At 40.5% G+C, this 14,696-nt stretch overlaps 1 protein-coding gene and 1 pseudogene across 2 annotated transcripts; both read left to right on the forward strand.

The window, feature by feature from the left end:
* Positions 1 to 1,911: 1,911 nt before the first annotated feature.
* On the forward strand, positions 1,912 to 10,814 carry LOC133953837 (target of Myb1 membrane trafficking protein-like). Of its 2 annotated transcripts, none has more exons than XM_062387964.1 (15): positions 1,912 to 2,106; positions 4,257 to 4,341; positions 4,886 to 4,964; positions 5,177 to 5,326; positions 6,095 to 6,229; positions 6,325 to 6,474; positions 7,288 to 7,404; positions 8,183 to 8,316; positions 8,431 to 8,473; positions 8,624 to 8,759; positions 9,161 to 9,227; positions 9,736 to 9,811; positions 9,946 to 10,005; positions 10,121 to 10,160; positions 10,307 to 10,814. In XM_062387964.1, the coding sequence occupies exons 1-15, from the start codon at positions 2,034 to 2,036 to the stop codon at positions 10,450 to 10,452; spliced, it is 1,491 nt and encodes a 496-aa protein (XP_062243948.1). In that variant the 5' UTR covers positions 1,912 to 2,033; the 3' UTR covers positions 10,453 to 10,814. The 2 variants fall into 2 exon arrangements, with proteins under 2 accessions (XP_062243948.1, XP_062243949.1); XM_062387965.1 differs by having other exon boundaries at positions 8,627 to 8,759.
* Positions 10,815 to 10,854: 40 nt separating this feature from the next.
* LOC133953392 (noggin-2-like) lies at positions 10,855 to 12,987 on the forward strand (annotated as a pseudogene).
* Positions 12,988 to 14,696: the final 1,709 nt, after the last annotated feature.

Raw genomic sequence — 14,696 nt, forward strand, 5'->3', positions numbered from 1 at the left:
TATTTTCTGATGTGATGCAGGATACATAAAACGACACAAGGTGGTGCTACTCTCATAAATGTGGTATTACCGTAGGACACAGCATCACAAGTCAGGGAATTATCTGTGGTTTCATCATTTGGAATTTCTACTAAGTAACCACAGTGTGCACTGTATATACATATTTAGATATTTACAATATATGTGAGACTGAGATTGTAGGCATGTAAAAATAAGACTAGATTGGCATGAAATGGGAACACAAACACAAAGTAAGACTGACAATGTACCTTTTTAATATGTTTCATGATTGATGCCTGGAGATTTCAGGCAGACACACTAAGTATCTCTTCTTAAAACTGGCATATTCTGAACTTTTGCAATGGTTGAAACTATTTATAGTGTTTTATCTGATTACATCATATGCTTTCTATTTTATGTGTTACATCATCTGTTTTATTGTGAAGCACTTTGTAACTTTGTTTTGAAGGATCCACAACAGAGAGACAGCAACGCAACACTGACAAAAATGTCATAAGACTTTTGTTGAGAGGATGCACATTCCGAGAAGAATTTAGTAGTTTGGCAATAAACAGTCTTACGAAAGTCGACACACTGTAGATGAGTACATAAACTTGTGAAATAGTAGAATGAAAATCTGCCAGGGCAAACTTCTTATTTTTATTTTTAATTTTAACAGCTCAGCAAACTCCAGTGTCTCTGGGTACAACAACCAGTACAGAATTAAACATTTCCTCTAATGTTTCTTTAAAATAGAAGAAGATATAATAATACAAATCGTTATATCAACTATCATTGGTTGTTGCAAAGCTGTAGCTATTGGTGCTGCAATCAAAAGTAGCTGTAGGGTATTTGTACACAAAGAAACGACTTGCACATATTATCAGTGACAAGTTTTCAAACTGTTCAAATAAATATGATATATGAGTCCCCCAGGGAATTAGGACCTGTTTAACACACTTTGAATAAAATCTTTTGAAGCTGATTGAGCAGATAATCCGGTCTCTCTCTCTCTCTCGCATTTCTAGCTGTGTAGAATTGATCTCTTGGTTAGGTTATCTTCAGGCAATTTGAGATGGGAATGAAAAAAGATAGAGGAAAAGTTAAAGTCACCTTCAAGTGCAGATATAATGATGCTTGGATTTGAAATATGGTACAAACTACCTTAATACATTTAAGAACACGTTTGGTATTTTATGTAACCTTATATTCTCATTCACGCTTTGTTTCAGAACAAAATAATCAAGTCTATGTCAATTCATTTGACAACTAAAGTCAACGATAATCGATTAATTAATGGTGGAACTCAAGAATAATTTAGAAATACTTCTACTGTACTTAGGTAATTTGCTTCAGTGCTTACATTTAAGAGTTGAAAGGCCTTTACTTTGAATGAGTTTTAAACGGGAATTTTTCATTTTAAGTACTCAAAACTAAATACTTCACATATTATGAACATTCATCCAGAGAATTGACTGCAACTCTCAGTTCTTTAAAGAAAACACTGAAGACTTTCCTGTTTGCCATGAACTTTTATTGAAATCAATATTTACCCATTTCTTACTATGTGTAGTTGCTTTTACTGTTGTGCTTGTCATTTTTATGTTGTTATGTTGTCTGTACCTCTTATTAGTAGTGTAGTAAGTATATGTTGCTATCACAATGTACCATTAAGTCTTTTAAAAGCATCTCGAATGGCCTTGCTTAAAAAAAAAAGTCCTAAATTTTACTTATTTTTAATCCTGAAAACTTCTGAATGTTTTTATATATATTTTACTTGGGGCCTTAATCAAACATCAAGCGTCTTAATCCTCTGTGTGTGTGAGTGAGTGAGTGACTGAGTGTGTTTGATGTGATCACAGGGCAGCGGTGTGTGTTGATGCTGTTTCCTGACTCTGTGTGTTTTCACGTGACCGCTCACAGGGCCAGCGCGTCTCAGAGGCAGCGGTGTTCACTGGGATCCAAGAGGAAACAACACAGGCTGCTGCAGCTCAGCATTTAACTCTTGAACGCCGTGGAGCCAGTCTGCCGGCATGTTTTCACTCGGGGAGAAGATGGAGTTTCTCATTGGAAACCCCTTCTCCACGCCCGTCGGCCAGAGAATCGGTGAGTCGCTTAGCTTTTCAAACTTTATATGTCTATGTGAGTCGTTGTGCTGCTGGAATAAATAAACGTCAGTAGATTCATTTATTTACGTGTTATAACCACACCCACGGTGCGCAAAGGGACTGAAACACGCTTTTATTCCTAGCTGCCAAATGCCTAAATGTTTAATAATGACAGAAACGTAAAAGAAAAGTCTGAAGAGAAAACGACGCAGAGGAGGCGGGACTCGGTTCTCGGAGTCTTGAATGCTATCGGTCGCTGTGGTAGAGTGGCAGCTGCCGTGGCGAATCAGACAGCCGCTTGTTGCTTCCTCTCACTTCCTCAGTCACAGATGTGCTGAGTGAAGCTACAGCCTCACAACAGTTAGAAACATCGCTGCTCCGGTTCAAGAAGGAAATGAGAAGCAGTGCCAGTTTGAAAGCAGATTTATATTTCCTCATTGATGGCGGCAGGGTGCTCTCTCTCTCTCTCTCCCCCCTCTTTGCTAGACCCTTCCCTCTCTCCCCCATTCTTCCCCTCTCACCCCAACCGGTCGATGCACACAGCTGCCAACATAATAATCATTTAAGAGGTTTCTCTCTCTCTCTCCTCTGTCACTAGAGGGTTGCTCCTTGTGGGAACTGTTGGGTTTTTCTTTAATTTTGAAAGCTCTCAAACGTACAATGTAAAGTGCCTTCAGGTGATATATGTGGGTGCAATACAAATAAAATTGAATTTAGTGTGATTTTTGTTTTTGTGTGTGTAACTACTTCGAGGCCAGCAGCAGCTACTGGTGTCATGAGGACAGTGATGAGTAGTGAGAGAGTATGACACACCCATCAGATCTCAAGCCGACCTTCCTCTTCCTTCTTTCCTCTCAACCCCTCTCACTTTCTAGCACATACATTTCCGAGTGGCCTCAGCTCCTTCTGAGGCAAAGGAGAACAAAAGCAGCTGACAGTCACATGAAGTGGAGGCAGCAGCAGCAGGGTGGAGAGGGGAGGGAGCCCGATGGGATTGAGAAAAGCAGTGTAGAAGATTTTCTTTGAGGGGGGTTGGAGGGCTGTGTTGGTGGAAAGGAATGAAGGAGATTATGAGGAGCCTGTGAGGGGTGGAGTGCAAAGAAAGCTGGCTTTGATTGCTAAACTTTTTATGTCAGAGGTGAAAACGTATTCCCTCAACCAGCAGTGCAGTTCCCATAAAAACACACTGTAGATTTTTTTCTTTACTTTACAGTTTAAATGATCCTCAATATTATTTCGGCCTGGGTTTGAAGATGACATTTTCTTTTTGGCACTAAAGCTATAAACTGATGGATTGTTTGGCCGTATAATGGGAAATGTAGAATTCAGGAAAAACTCTAGAATATCTTTTGAGTATGCTGCCTCAATTAACTCCAGGTCCTTGTGTTTTCATATTAATTTGTTTGATAGATAGATAGATAGATAGATAGATTAAGAGACTTTTGTTTAAGCCTTGCTAGTGAGCATTTTATATGAACATGGAGAAACTAACTTTGAGGTTATCTGTAGTTGTTTTGGTTTTCTGGCCAGCAACTATATTGGGAAAAAGCTAGCGACTACTTGGTGAACATATTGAAGTGTTTATCAGCTACAGAGCCAGATGTTTCCATCAGGACTTTGTAGAGCATGCATATTGCACCCTGCATAAAGCACCATGCATAAATACCGGATAAACCACACATAAATAAGCCACTGTTTGCCATCAAGTTCAACAGGTTGACATTCAGCATTGTGCTCACAGGTGATTCATACTTTGGCCAAGTCACAAAAAGGTTTAATCAGATCAAATTTAAAGCGTATTTTTTTACCAGGTTATTTTTTTGTAAATGTATTTAAGATTGAAAGTAAATTATCAGATTCTTTAATGTAACCTCAAGTGATCAGAACTGGAAATGTGAACTTTTGTGCAAGATCGAGGGATAAAGCAATAAAAGCACCTCATGAAGGCAGACCTTGAAACAGTCATTTGGTGATCCTGCTTCCTGTAAATTAATTCTAAAATAATCCTTAAAAAGACCAACTCAAATGACTTCCTGTTATGACTCAGTTATCTCAATAGTGGGAGTATTTCTTCTGGTTATTGTGACGTGTCTGTTCCCATGTCAGTAGTATTAATCTAACTTCTCTTGATTATCCCTCTGTTGACAGAAAGAGCAACCGGCGGCGCTCTGCAGTCAGAGGACTGGGGGCTCAACATAGAGATATGTGACATCATCAATGAGACGGACGAGGGGTAAGGATAATGTCGTTTCCTCTGCTAAGTTATTTTTGGTCTCTATCTCTCCACTGGAGGAGATAAGCCAGTGGACTAGAGACTGAGATTGTCCTGTTCTTGACCTCTCAGTACAAGTCAGTATCATGATTACTGGTGAAAGAGGCAAATCCAGACCACCCAGCACAGTCTCATGATATGATGCACACTGCCCAACCTTACTGATGAGTTATTACACTGTATTATAGTTTTACCTTCATGGTTTAACTATTCTCTTTGGTGCTGGCTTTTATTATTACATTAGGACCAGTTCTATAGTTCTTTTGCCATTTGGTTTGTGATGCCATGAAGAATGTCACTGTAAGTCTAAAGTGTGTATGTTGTATTACAGTAAAACCTTTTTATTTACTAATAACGTTCAATGAACATTTGAATCATGAACAGCTCTACTTTCATTAGTGCTTCTGCAACAGAAAAACGATTTACCTTTTTTTTTTACAGTTATTGCCTTTTATTTCTCTTTTTTTTAAAACATCCTGTTTTTAAAAAATCTTTTCTCTGTTAGTCCCAAAGATGCGGTCAAAGCTCTAAAGAAGAGGATCGTAGGAAACAAGAACTTCAGAGAGATCATGTTGGCCCTTACTGTGAGTTAATCATCTGTAGGTCACTGTATATAAATGCTTTATGAATTTGTTCATGAGATCAGCTCCTGATTGGCTGCTGGTCTAGAGGCAATGGTTTCATTGCACATGCTTATAGTGGATCAACATTGGTAATGAGAACATGACGACCAAAGCTTTATTTTAATGTTTTGATTTACATTTAAATATGTCTCTTTATCTCGTGGGTCTCACAGGTTCTTGAGGCTTGTGTGAAGAACTGCGGCCACCGCTTCCATGTCCTCGTGGCTTCGCAGGAGTTCGTTGAAGGGGTTTTGGTTCGTTCCATTCTGCCCAAATATAACCCACCCACTGCCCTGCATGACAGGATACTGAGCCTCATACAGGTAAGGGGATACTTCCTTCAGGGGACAGTGTGATAGAAACTGTCAAATGCAACCAATGAGTATTTCTATTGTGAATTAATCTGCTGGTTGTTTCTTTTAATGTTCAAGGAATATTCATGACACATTTTCTATGTCCAACATCCAACAATTCCTGATGACTGGTAACTCTATAGCTTTGGCCAAAGAGAAAGTTACCTTCGTTCCGGCACATTTGACAAAAAGATTAGAAAATAAATGTTATAAAAAACTGTTAATATTTTAAACCTGGGTCTGGAATCGAAACTGTTTTGTAATTTTTGCTTTAAAAAAACCAACTGAAACAATCGATTGACCATTATTGGGTCAGCACTACTCTGCCCTTTACTTTAAGAGTGGGAGTACTTTTCTTGCTGTATGTTGACATCCCACAGCTTTTATTATTTACTCAAGTTCAACTCTATTATGTCTGCAGACATGTACAACAGTGTTATCCTCAGTATTCTTTAGCAGGAATGATAACATCAGACAGACAGATTCAGGCTTGTTAATGCTAAAGGATCATTTATGTCTCATCTCGCTCCCTGTTATATTACATTACATTACATGTCATTTGGCTGACGCTTTTGTCCAAAGCGACTTACAATTAGTACACTCAACATTTATGAGGTTGCTTTTCTTCTTCTTCACATGTGATCTTTGTTTTGGACTGTTTACTGTATTATTGATTCGGGATGGAAGATTCATTCATTCTTACTATGTGGCCTCATATGCTCTCGCTCCCATCTCCAGTCCTGGGCGGATGCATTTCGCAGCTCTCCTTCTTTGGCTGGGGTGGTGACTGTGTATGACGACTTGAGGAGGCGAGGTCTGGAGTTCCCCATGACGGACCTGGACGCTCTGTCCCCGATCCACACTCCAAACAGGGTGAGACTACTTGCAGATTTTATAAGTACCACATCAAATCAAAGCAGAAACGTGTGTATCTAAGTATGCTGGACCTCTCTGCCTTCATCTCGCAGAGTATCCCAGAAAACGAAACTCCTGACACGACCGCTGTCGCTCCTCCAGCTCATCAGTCACAACCACAGGCTCCCGTAGAGGCGACGGAAATGAACGCCTCACCGCCAGTTGAGCCCAACGAGAGACAGGCATCGCTGTCTGCAGAGCAGGTACCACTGCCAAATAACAGCTGTCAGCTAGTGTTGGCCCTGCAATGGCTGGGTGATAATATGAGCCATGTTCAACCCCTAAATGTAGATTTTTATTTGAATATCCGTTAAAACATTTGTTAATAAAACAGACATTAATGTATTTAATCAAAGAACAATCCGTATTTTATTATTGTTTAGACTTTACAGCACGAAAAACACATTCAATTGTGAGGTTTCACTTTCAATAGCCTCTGGAACACCATTTATACAAATAACACTGTATCTTTAATCAGGTCTAGGAGTTCAACTAAGCTTTCTCCTATCTGGAGGATTTCCTCTTTAGTTAGACCACTGAGTATTTTCCTGTCTAATTTTCTTGACTAATCAATTTAGGGCTTGTTTAAAAAAGTTTAAAATAAGAAAAACCAAATGTGACAATTGAATATCTTTATTTTGTCTGACCAACAGTGCAAAACACAAATCAATTAATTTGACAAGTAGAGAGTATTTTAGCATTTGTTTTCAGAATAAAAATATCAGTCTGTCAATCAAATTGATTTAACTAATCTGTTAATGTGTTGGCTGAAACTGAAGTTGAATAGATGCTTTTTAACTTTTAAACTGATTGTATAACATTGTTACATTGCATTGCAGTGACTGCTGGAGTAGAGCCAGTGTTAACACTATTAATTCCATCTGTTTATTTCCTGCTATGACAAGTCAAATCAGACTTAAATAGTAACAGTGTTGCTTGTATCACTGTTAACCTTAACAGTTAGCAAAAAACAAACTGTAGAATGGCCGTGTTTAGTTTTCTTTGCATTTATCCAGGAGCAGAAGCTGCGCAGCGAGCTGGCGCTGGTGAAGGGGAATCTCACAGTGATGTCTGAAATGCTGAATGAGCTCGTACCTGGACAGAGCAAGCCTGATGATACGGAGCTGCTACAAGTCTGTACTTTTTGTGTCACAATGGTCTAGCATGTCTTATCATAGTGTGACAGATGGAGATAACATGCCCCCACCATTTATCACCACTTTTTATGTTCAAAGTAAAGAGTCAGAGGAAAGGTCCTTTTTCCTGGGTTGTGAAGTCAGTCTTCTGACCTTGTTGTGATCATGTGCTTTGAAGTCAGAATGTGACAAAAACATGGAGGCTCTAGAGGTATTTTGAACGTTTAAGCAACGTCTTGAAATCTCCTTCCAATATTTGCATAATAACGAAGGGCAAAGTAAATTGGATTAGGTGTGACAGACATATAAATAACTTAAAATGTGCATGTTCAACAGAAAAAAATCTGAAATGGCTAAAAAGTCTAGTTTGCAAGTGACAAAAATATGACAAGCTAACATAAGTAGCTGCGTTTTTGGAGCTGAATGTAACATTATGTTAATTGGTTTAAAAGTGATCATGTCAGCCACTCGTTGACTTTCCTGAGTGGTTTTTCAAACCAGAGGTGGCTTTCATGTGACTTTTCCCAGTTGGGAACTACATTTTCCGATTATTCCAACAGCAAGTGAATGCCCAATCAGATTCCCTCTCGTGTTGTAGTCAAACAAATGCTGGGAATTGTAGGAGTTAGTGATTTATGTGAGATATGGATGTAGCAGTAAAACTGGCTACACCAAAAAAGTCAATACCATTTGATCTTAATACACATGTCTTGGTCTGGATTCAACATGAAGGATTTTTAACGATCTTGACTTTTCTCTCCCTCTCCATGAGCAGCAGCTGTACTCAGTGTGTAAGAACATGCAGAGTCGGGTGGTGGAGCTCATCCCTCAGCTGCTGGATGAAGGGTTTATGGAAGAGCTACTCGTGGTCAACGATGACCTCAACAACGCCTTCATCCGCTACGAGAGGTGAGCTGCAGCCGAGCTTTTGCTGTTTAAAATGAGTCAGACAGGGCTCGTTTTAAGAGTAGCTGTATGTATCTTTTTTTATTTCACGTTCATTGTATTGTGTTTGTGTTTTAGGTTTGACCGACTTAACAAGGCCCAGATATCAAGTCCTCCGCAGGTACGATGACAGATGTGGTCTTCCTCTTTTGTTTGAAATAATGAACGCACTACTGCATTTCCCAAAAGGCTGTGAGGTGTGAACTTCTTGTCTTTGCCACGTTAGCTATAAGAGATTACTCACACTCGGTGGGCCGTGTCCTCCTCTCAGCAGAGCACCACCAGCAGTACGAGCCTCATCGACGTCAGCCCACAGCCTCCCACGCTCAACCAACCTGCTGTCATCCCAACAACCAGCCAACCAACAGAAAGCCTCTCCACCAATCAGAGTCAACCGGCCAGTCACAGTGAGTCAACGCTGAACCTCACATTGTATGGGCCTTATTTTGCAACAGCAAATCTACATGAATGATCTCTTGTAACTAAAGTCTAGCATTTATTATTCGTATGTCTGGTAAAAACAGGATGTTGTGGCTGGACATCACATGAGCGGGAATTATGCATAGTAGGGAAAGCAACAGTGGATCTATGGAGTAAATCCTAAAGAAATTCATTGTTGTACCATGTGATCTGTATGTGGAGAAAGGATCAGTCAGAAGGGTTTTATTATTACTTGCGCTAAGGAGGTTATGTTTTCACCATTTGTTTGCTTGTGAGTAATGTTTTACAAAGACTACAGGATGCATTACGAAATCTTGGCTGTTGTTACATTGAGTCGTGACTTCATGAGGGAACCTCTGCTTTTCAGAAGAGGAGGAGGAGTTTGACATGTTTGCTCAGACCAGAGGCAGCTCCCTGGCTGATCAGAGGAAAAGGTGAGTGGTGCTAACCGGTGACAGACAGGACCTGTTCAGACCTGGTATTAACATCCGCCATGAGAGATACAATTTGACTCGACACAGTTTTTGGGTGTTTGTGTGTCAGATTGAGCGAGGTATAGCGAGAGATCAGGAGGATGTGAATGAATCTCATGTACCTGTGCTATGAAGAAAGATTTTTTTACCAATTTTAGAAAGGTATCAATCATTGTGTGGTGGTCAAATCAGGAATTATGGTTACAGTGCATGTCACATAAATTTCCATGGTTTGATTCCTACCTGGGGACTTGTTTTGCATGTCATCCTCGTCTGTCTCATATTTCCTGTGTTGTTTCATGATATGGCCGTTTAATGAATGTAAAAAGAAGTAATAAAAAGTTTACTTCAGTAAATCTGAAGTAATGACAGCTGCCGCTTCCGCCACACAACTGTCAGTTCCTATACACTTAAATATAACCCACATTGCATTGCGTTATTACAATATGTCCCTGATGGCTGTGTCCAGTGTCAGATATGAGGACCCAAGAGCAGTGGAAGGCCTCGCCGGAGCTCTGGACACCAGGTTGCAGGTCACAGGAGGAGTGAGTGAACCTCAGAAACACACACAGGATGTGAACAGAAGATTCCCTTTGAAAGTACAAAGTGTATTTCTGTTTGTATACATATCTACTACACAGGGTCATCATGTCTGTCTCTTGATTACATTTCCCCTTAGATGCCACAGACGAGCAACTCTCCACAGAACAATATTGACAAGTGGTTATCCGGCGATATGGTGAGGCTATACAGTTTTCTATGGAACTAACGCAGTGAGTTTCAGGAGGGAGAGTGATTGATAAGAGTATGATGTGAACTTTAACCTTTGGTTATCTCTGTGTTTGGACATGCAGGGGCAGCAGTCCTCAGTAAGTGAGGGAGTGTCCAGTGAAGGTGTGTAACTGGCCACATTACCGCCATTTAATTTTAAATATGTTCTTGTAGATCCTGCTCTGTAATGTGTGTTCATATGTTAACAAACACACGCACACACAAACACACACACACACACACCTTTTAACTGTAAACATCTCTTGCAGAATTTGATATGTTTCTGGAGGATCGGGCAAAGGCGGCAGACCACAGCAGCCAGGGGACCCGCAGCATGCCGCCCGCAGCTTCCAGACCGCCGCCACCGGCCACCCAGCAACAGGACAGATCACATGACCAGCTTTTTTCCCTCTGAGTGGGGAGACGTGGAAGGCTTAGCATACAGACAGGCTGTGCCAAGTCAGGTTATCGCTGAAAGTACATCTACACACACACAAACACACACACAAACCCACACACAGAGTAAAAACCTGACACTACAGAACTAGTGCCTAATCAACTCGTATGCAGGATTTCTTAGTTAATTTAGCTGTTTGTACCTTTCTGTAAGAACAACTTTATGTGGATGTATTTATAAAATGTATTATTCTAATGTCGATGTGAACAAGAGTTAACAGTTGAACATATATTTGATATTACACCATCGCAGGCCTTCGAAAAAGAAATTTGATTTTGTGTAAATGAGAATAAACGGGGCATTGTCCTGCAAACATGTTTCATCAGTCCTCTTTTTCACATTTTTTTTCTCTTAGCCGGCATGAAGTGAATTTTCCCTGGAGCTTGTTTTTTATCCGATCTCAGTGTCGTCTTTGTGTTAGAAAACTCTTCCTTTGTTGTTTCTGAAGATCTTGTGTCTGGTGTTGGTGACAAAGCTCCTCTTAATTGAGGTCAAGTCATGCCTCTTCCTGTCTTGTTTCCTGCTTTGTGTGAAATATACAAATGGTTTTTTTTCTGTTTCTACTTATGGGAATCAACACTTTTACATGAAACCAAAGCAGAGCCGTGCTGTATCTTTTGGTTCATTCTGGTGAGTTAGAGCCTTGAAGGAGAAGTGGGAGCTTCGGTTGGCCTCTGGCCATACTCCATGATACGCCTGCTGTTTGTGTGATGAGGCCATCATTTTCAGTATGTTGTTGGTTAAGAGCTCAAGGATGTCTGGTGTTGAGTACACTGAGTCCCTGAAGCAGCCAGAGGAAGATTAGAGGAACAATTTTTACATTCCTCTGTTTAATCATACAGTCACAGGATCATGTCTGGAGCCTTCGACTTTCAAACCCTCATGACCAGGGGGATTCAAGCTTTGATTCACCATTTCTTATGCTGTGAGCCAGTCTCCTGTCCTTCTTTCAGCCAATGCGTCCATATGCTCTGCTGACCAGGACATGCCTAAACCCAGACACCGCCGGCCTTCTCGCCTCCTGCGTCTTCTTGGATGCTCTTTCCAACCCTTCTGGATGTCTATTGAGAAGTCACCTGGGGCCACTGCATGGAGACACACCGCATGACAAATCACCCACTAACCTGAATCCTCCTGCAGAGCTGAAAGAGGCTGCAGCAAACCATCACCACAAGCTTGAGAAGGAAACTGCAGGTCTAGACTTGGGTCCTCTTCCCACAGATGCGCCAGTTCAGTTTGATCCTGGCTGCTACTCTCTGCCACGTGTGAACTAAACTACCAGTGGCAGGACCTGGGCCCAGCTTTCTGGTCTCGCTGGCTGCGGCAAACAAACTGCGAAAGATCGAAACAAGTGCGAACTTCCTCCTTTCCCAGTGGAATGGAGTGTGTGAGAGCTCAGACAGCAAATATACAGATACTGGCTTGGCACTGCTCGGGGGACTAGACACGGAGGTTGGCGTGGTTCTAGAAAGATTAAGACCAAAGGGTATAATGCCAGCGCAGAAGTGGGGACAAGTGAAGCCATGAAGAGTTGTTTATGCCGGAAAGTGTCTTATCCTGTGGTTCCAGCATGTACATGTTCATGTAAGTGAATGTTTCTCTCTTCACCGGCTTCAGCTGGGTTTCAATATGCACAATACCCTTTTTATTCTGCTATTTTGAGGCACCTTTAAATGAGACATTGCATGTGCTGTACATGGCTTTAGGCAGAATCTAATAAATTTCCCTCTGGAAATTTTTTCTCAATAACATCACTTGGCAACCATACAACCAATGAGGGGACAAGTTTACCCATGTCCCAAGTTTATTGTTTGTAGCAATCCTGTACAAATCTAAAGATGCATTACATCATGATGCTTTCCATATCATTGATTTGTTCACTAATACTTCCTTATCCATCGCACTGTGTGGAACTGTGGGGTCAACTTTTAAAACAACTTTAAACCCCATTGTATTACTCCAGAAAGGAGCTTTACGTATTATCAATAAGGCAGGTTATTATGATCACACAAATTATTTATAAAATCCGATGTGAGGAAATTACCTGATTTGATATATTATAAAATAATGCAATTGTGGTCTAGAGTTATATCAAAGTCACTCCAAAGTTGTGTTCAAAAGTATTTTTCAATTCAGGAGAGTAAATATGATTAAAGAGAAGTTTGCAAATTTGTGGTACAAAAAGCAATAAAGGAGATCAAAAGGAGATGCATTTATTATGTTGGGGTTAGACTGGAACAACGCAAATGTAAAGTTTTGTGTTACTCTGTATGTATAGGTCTGTGGCGCTATTGTTGAGGGTTACAAGTATGAATACTCTGTTTGTTTTGCTTTGTTTATATCTGGATGATGAATTGTAAGGACAGTAATGTAGGACAGTCATATAAGCATCATGCTTCTGCCTGTATTTTCACTCTCTTTCTACATAGAATGTTGACTATGTGTATACTATGTTAATGTTTCATGCCTGAATAAAAATATACTCTACTCTTATATAAATATAAACATGCTACTTAATCACTCTGTGTCACTTCTCTAGAATAATCCAGCCTTCCTGTTACGAGTGTCCCCCTAAAAGTAAAGTAAATGTCTGGAATCAGTGAAGCTAAACATATATTGTTAAGACCCCGGCAGCCCCTCGAGGGTTGTGCTGCATAAAGTCATGTGGGCTGTGGTTTCAATGTGTATGGCAGCATTTTCAGCACACTGCCAACTTTTCAACAGTCCTCTGGGTTTAAAGAGTGACAAATTAATTAATTTTTTACAGCAAAAAAACATTACAATGTCAACTCACCAATGAAAAACCCAAGGGAAAAGTTGCAAGTTGATGTTTCTTGTATGTGATGCCCTCATAGTTCTATATGTAAAAGCTTAAAGGGTTAGCACTGCTCCAGGCAGTAGGATAACAGTGAATCGGTGAAAGCAAACTCAAGGTCTGTGTTTGTAGGTGATGCTGTTGAGTCATTTTGCCACGACCATTTCAAATTACTCCAGAATACGTACATTTTCACCAGGCCTGACGTGCCTGCAAAGTTTGGTGAGTTTTCAAGTACGTTCAGGCCAACAAAAATGTGATTCATTTGCCTGAATATAATCAAATGATGAGCAGTAGGGCCTTTGCACTGCTGGTGCTAGGGCCATAATAAAATCAAGGGGACAGACTCACTACTGCCACCTGGTTTTTGAAATGTCCACTGTGCTGTTCATTCTGCCTCCTCCCCTGATAGTGACACGTTTAGAGGTAGTTTGTCATAAACTCTGACGCAGAACAACAATTAGGATACATCCCTCAAACTGACCACAAAGCCATTTGTTGTCATTACTTCTTGTTGCTGTCTGATTTTACTTTCAAACATGGGTGTATTTTAAGAACTGACAGTATTTATCATTATTCTGAAACATTCATGCTTTTAAACCACTCCCACTGTATTTAGAGCCAGAACTCCGAGTGTCGTTGAATGCATCAGAATCTCTACATCCGGGTTCCTCCCCTCTCAGGAGCCTCACGGGTGAGACAGAAGCTCTGTGACGCACTTCCGGTGGCAGCAGAAACTGCCACTGATAGGTAAAGGCAGCTGTCACAGCTGTTTTAGGGGAAACTACCGCAGTTTGTGACCTATTCCCTGAGATACGTAGTTTATGAATGTGTATCAGCGTGTTTCAGCACCAAGACTAATTGATCTGTATTTCTCCACTTGTTTGGTGAAACATGCTCGTTCATGTGGCTCGGTCATGTGCTGATTATTTTGTCATATTTGTACCGATTCTGCTTAAATGCTGTCGATGCTCTGCCTGTGTTTTGTGTCATTAAACTGAAACTTGAAATCCCACTGCTGGCCAGGCTGCATTAGGGCACCTGCACATTAAGATGTATTAAGCATTTTAAGGGGCCATGCCATGTTAATTCTGTAATTTTTGTCTACTGATCATTTATAAGATTTGCCTGTGCCACACGTCAGACCCCTGACAGCAACACCGGACAAATAACATAATGACATTTATAAAGAAATCATGGAGATGTTAAATAATATATGGAAAGAGTGCCTTGTACTACTGCCGTTGCTAAACACTTTGTTCCTTTGAGGTATTTCCATCTACTTTGGTACAGTTGTAGTCAATAAATTGCTACACGAACAGTGGCATATCTGTGCATCATTGCTATCATGGAGTTATTCACCATCTAATCAATGTACCATTTAAGG

This window comes from Platichthys flesus, chromosome 5 (genome assembly GCF_949316205.1).
Source record: "Platichthys flesus chromosome 5, fPlaFle2.1, whole genome shotgun sequence".
NCBI lineage: Eukaryota > Metazoa > Chordata > Actinopteri > Pleuronectiformes > Pleuronectidae > Platichthys > Platichthys flesus.

What these genes read in the sequence shown, in the direction of transcription:
- LOC133953837 (XM_062387964.1), top strand. Translation starts at nt 2,034, where the DNA reads ATGTTTTCACTCGGGGAGAAGATGGAGTTTCTCATTGGAAACCCCTTC. An exon ending in ATCAATGAGACGGACGAGGG is followed by an intron (nt 4,342 to 4,885) that starts GTAAGGATAATG and finishes TTTCTCTGTTAG; the next exon opens with TCCCAAAGATGCGGTCAAAG. An exon ending in GGTTGCAGGTCACAGGAGGA is followed by an intron (nt 9,812 to 9,945) that starts GTGAGTGAACCT and finishes ATTTCCCCTTAG; the next exon opens with ATGCCACAGACGAGCAACTC.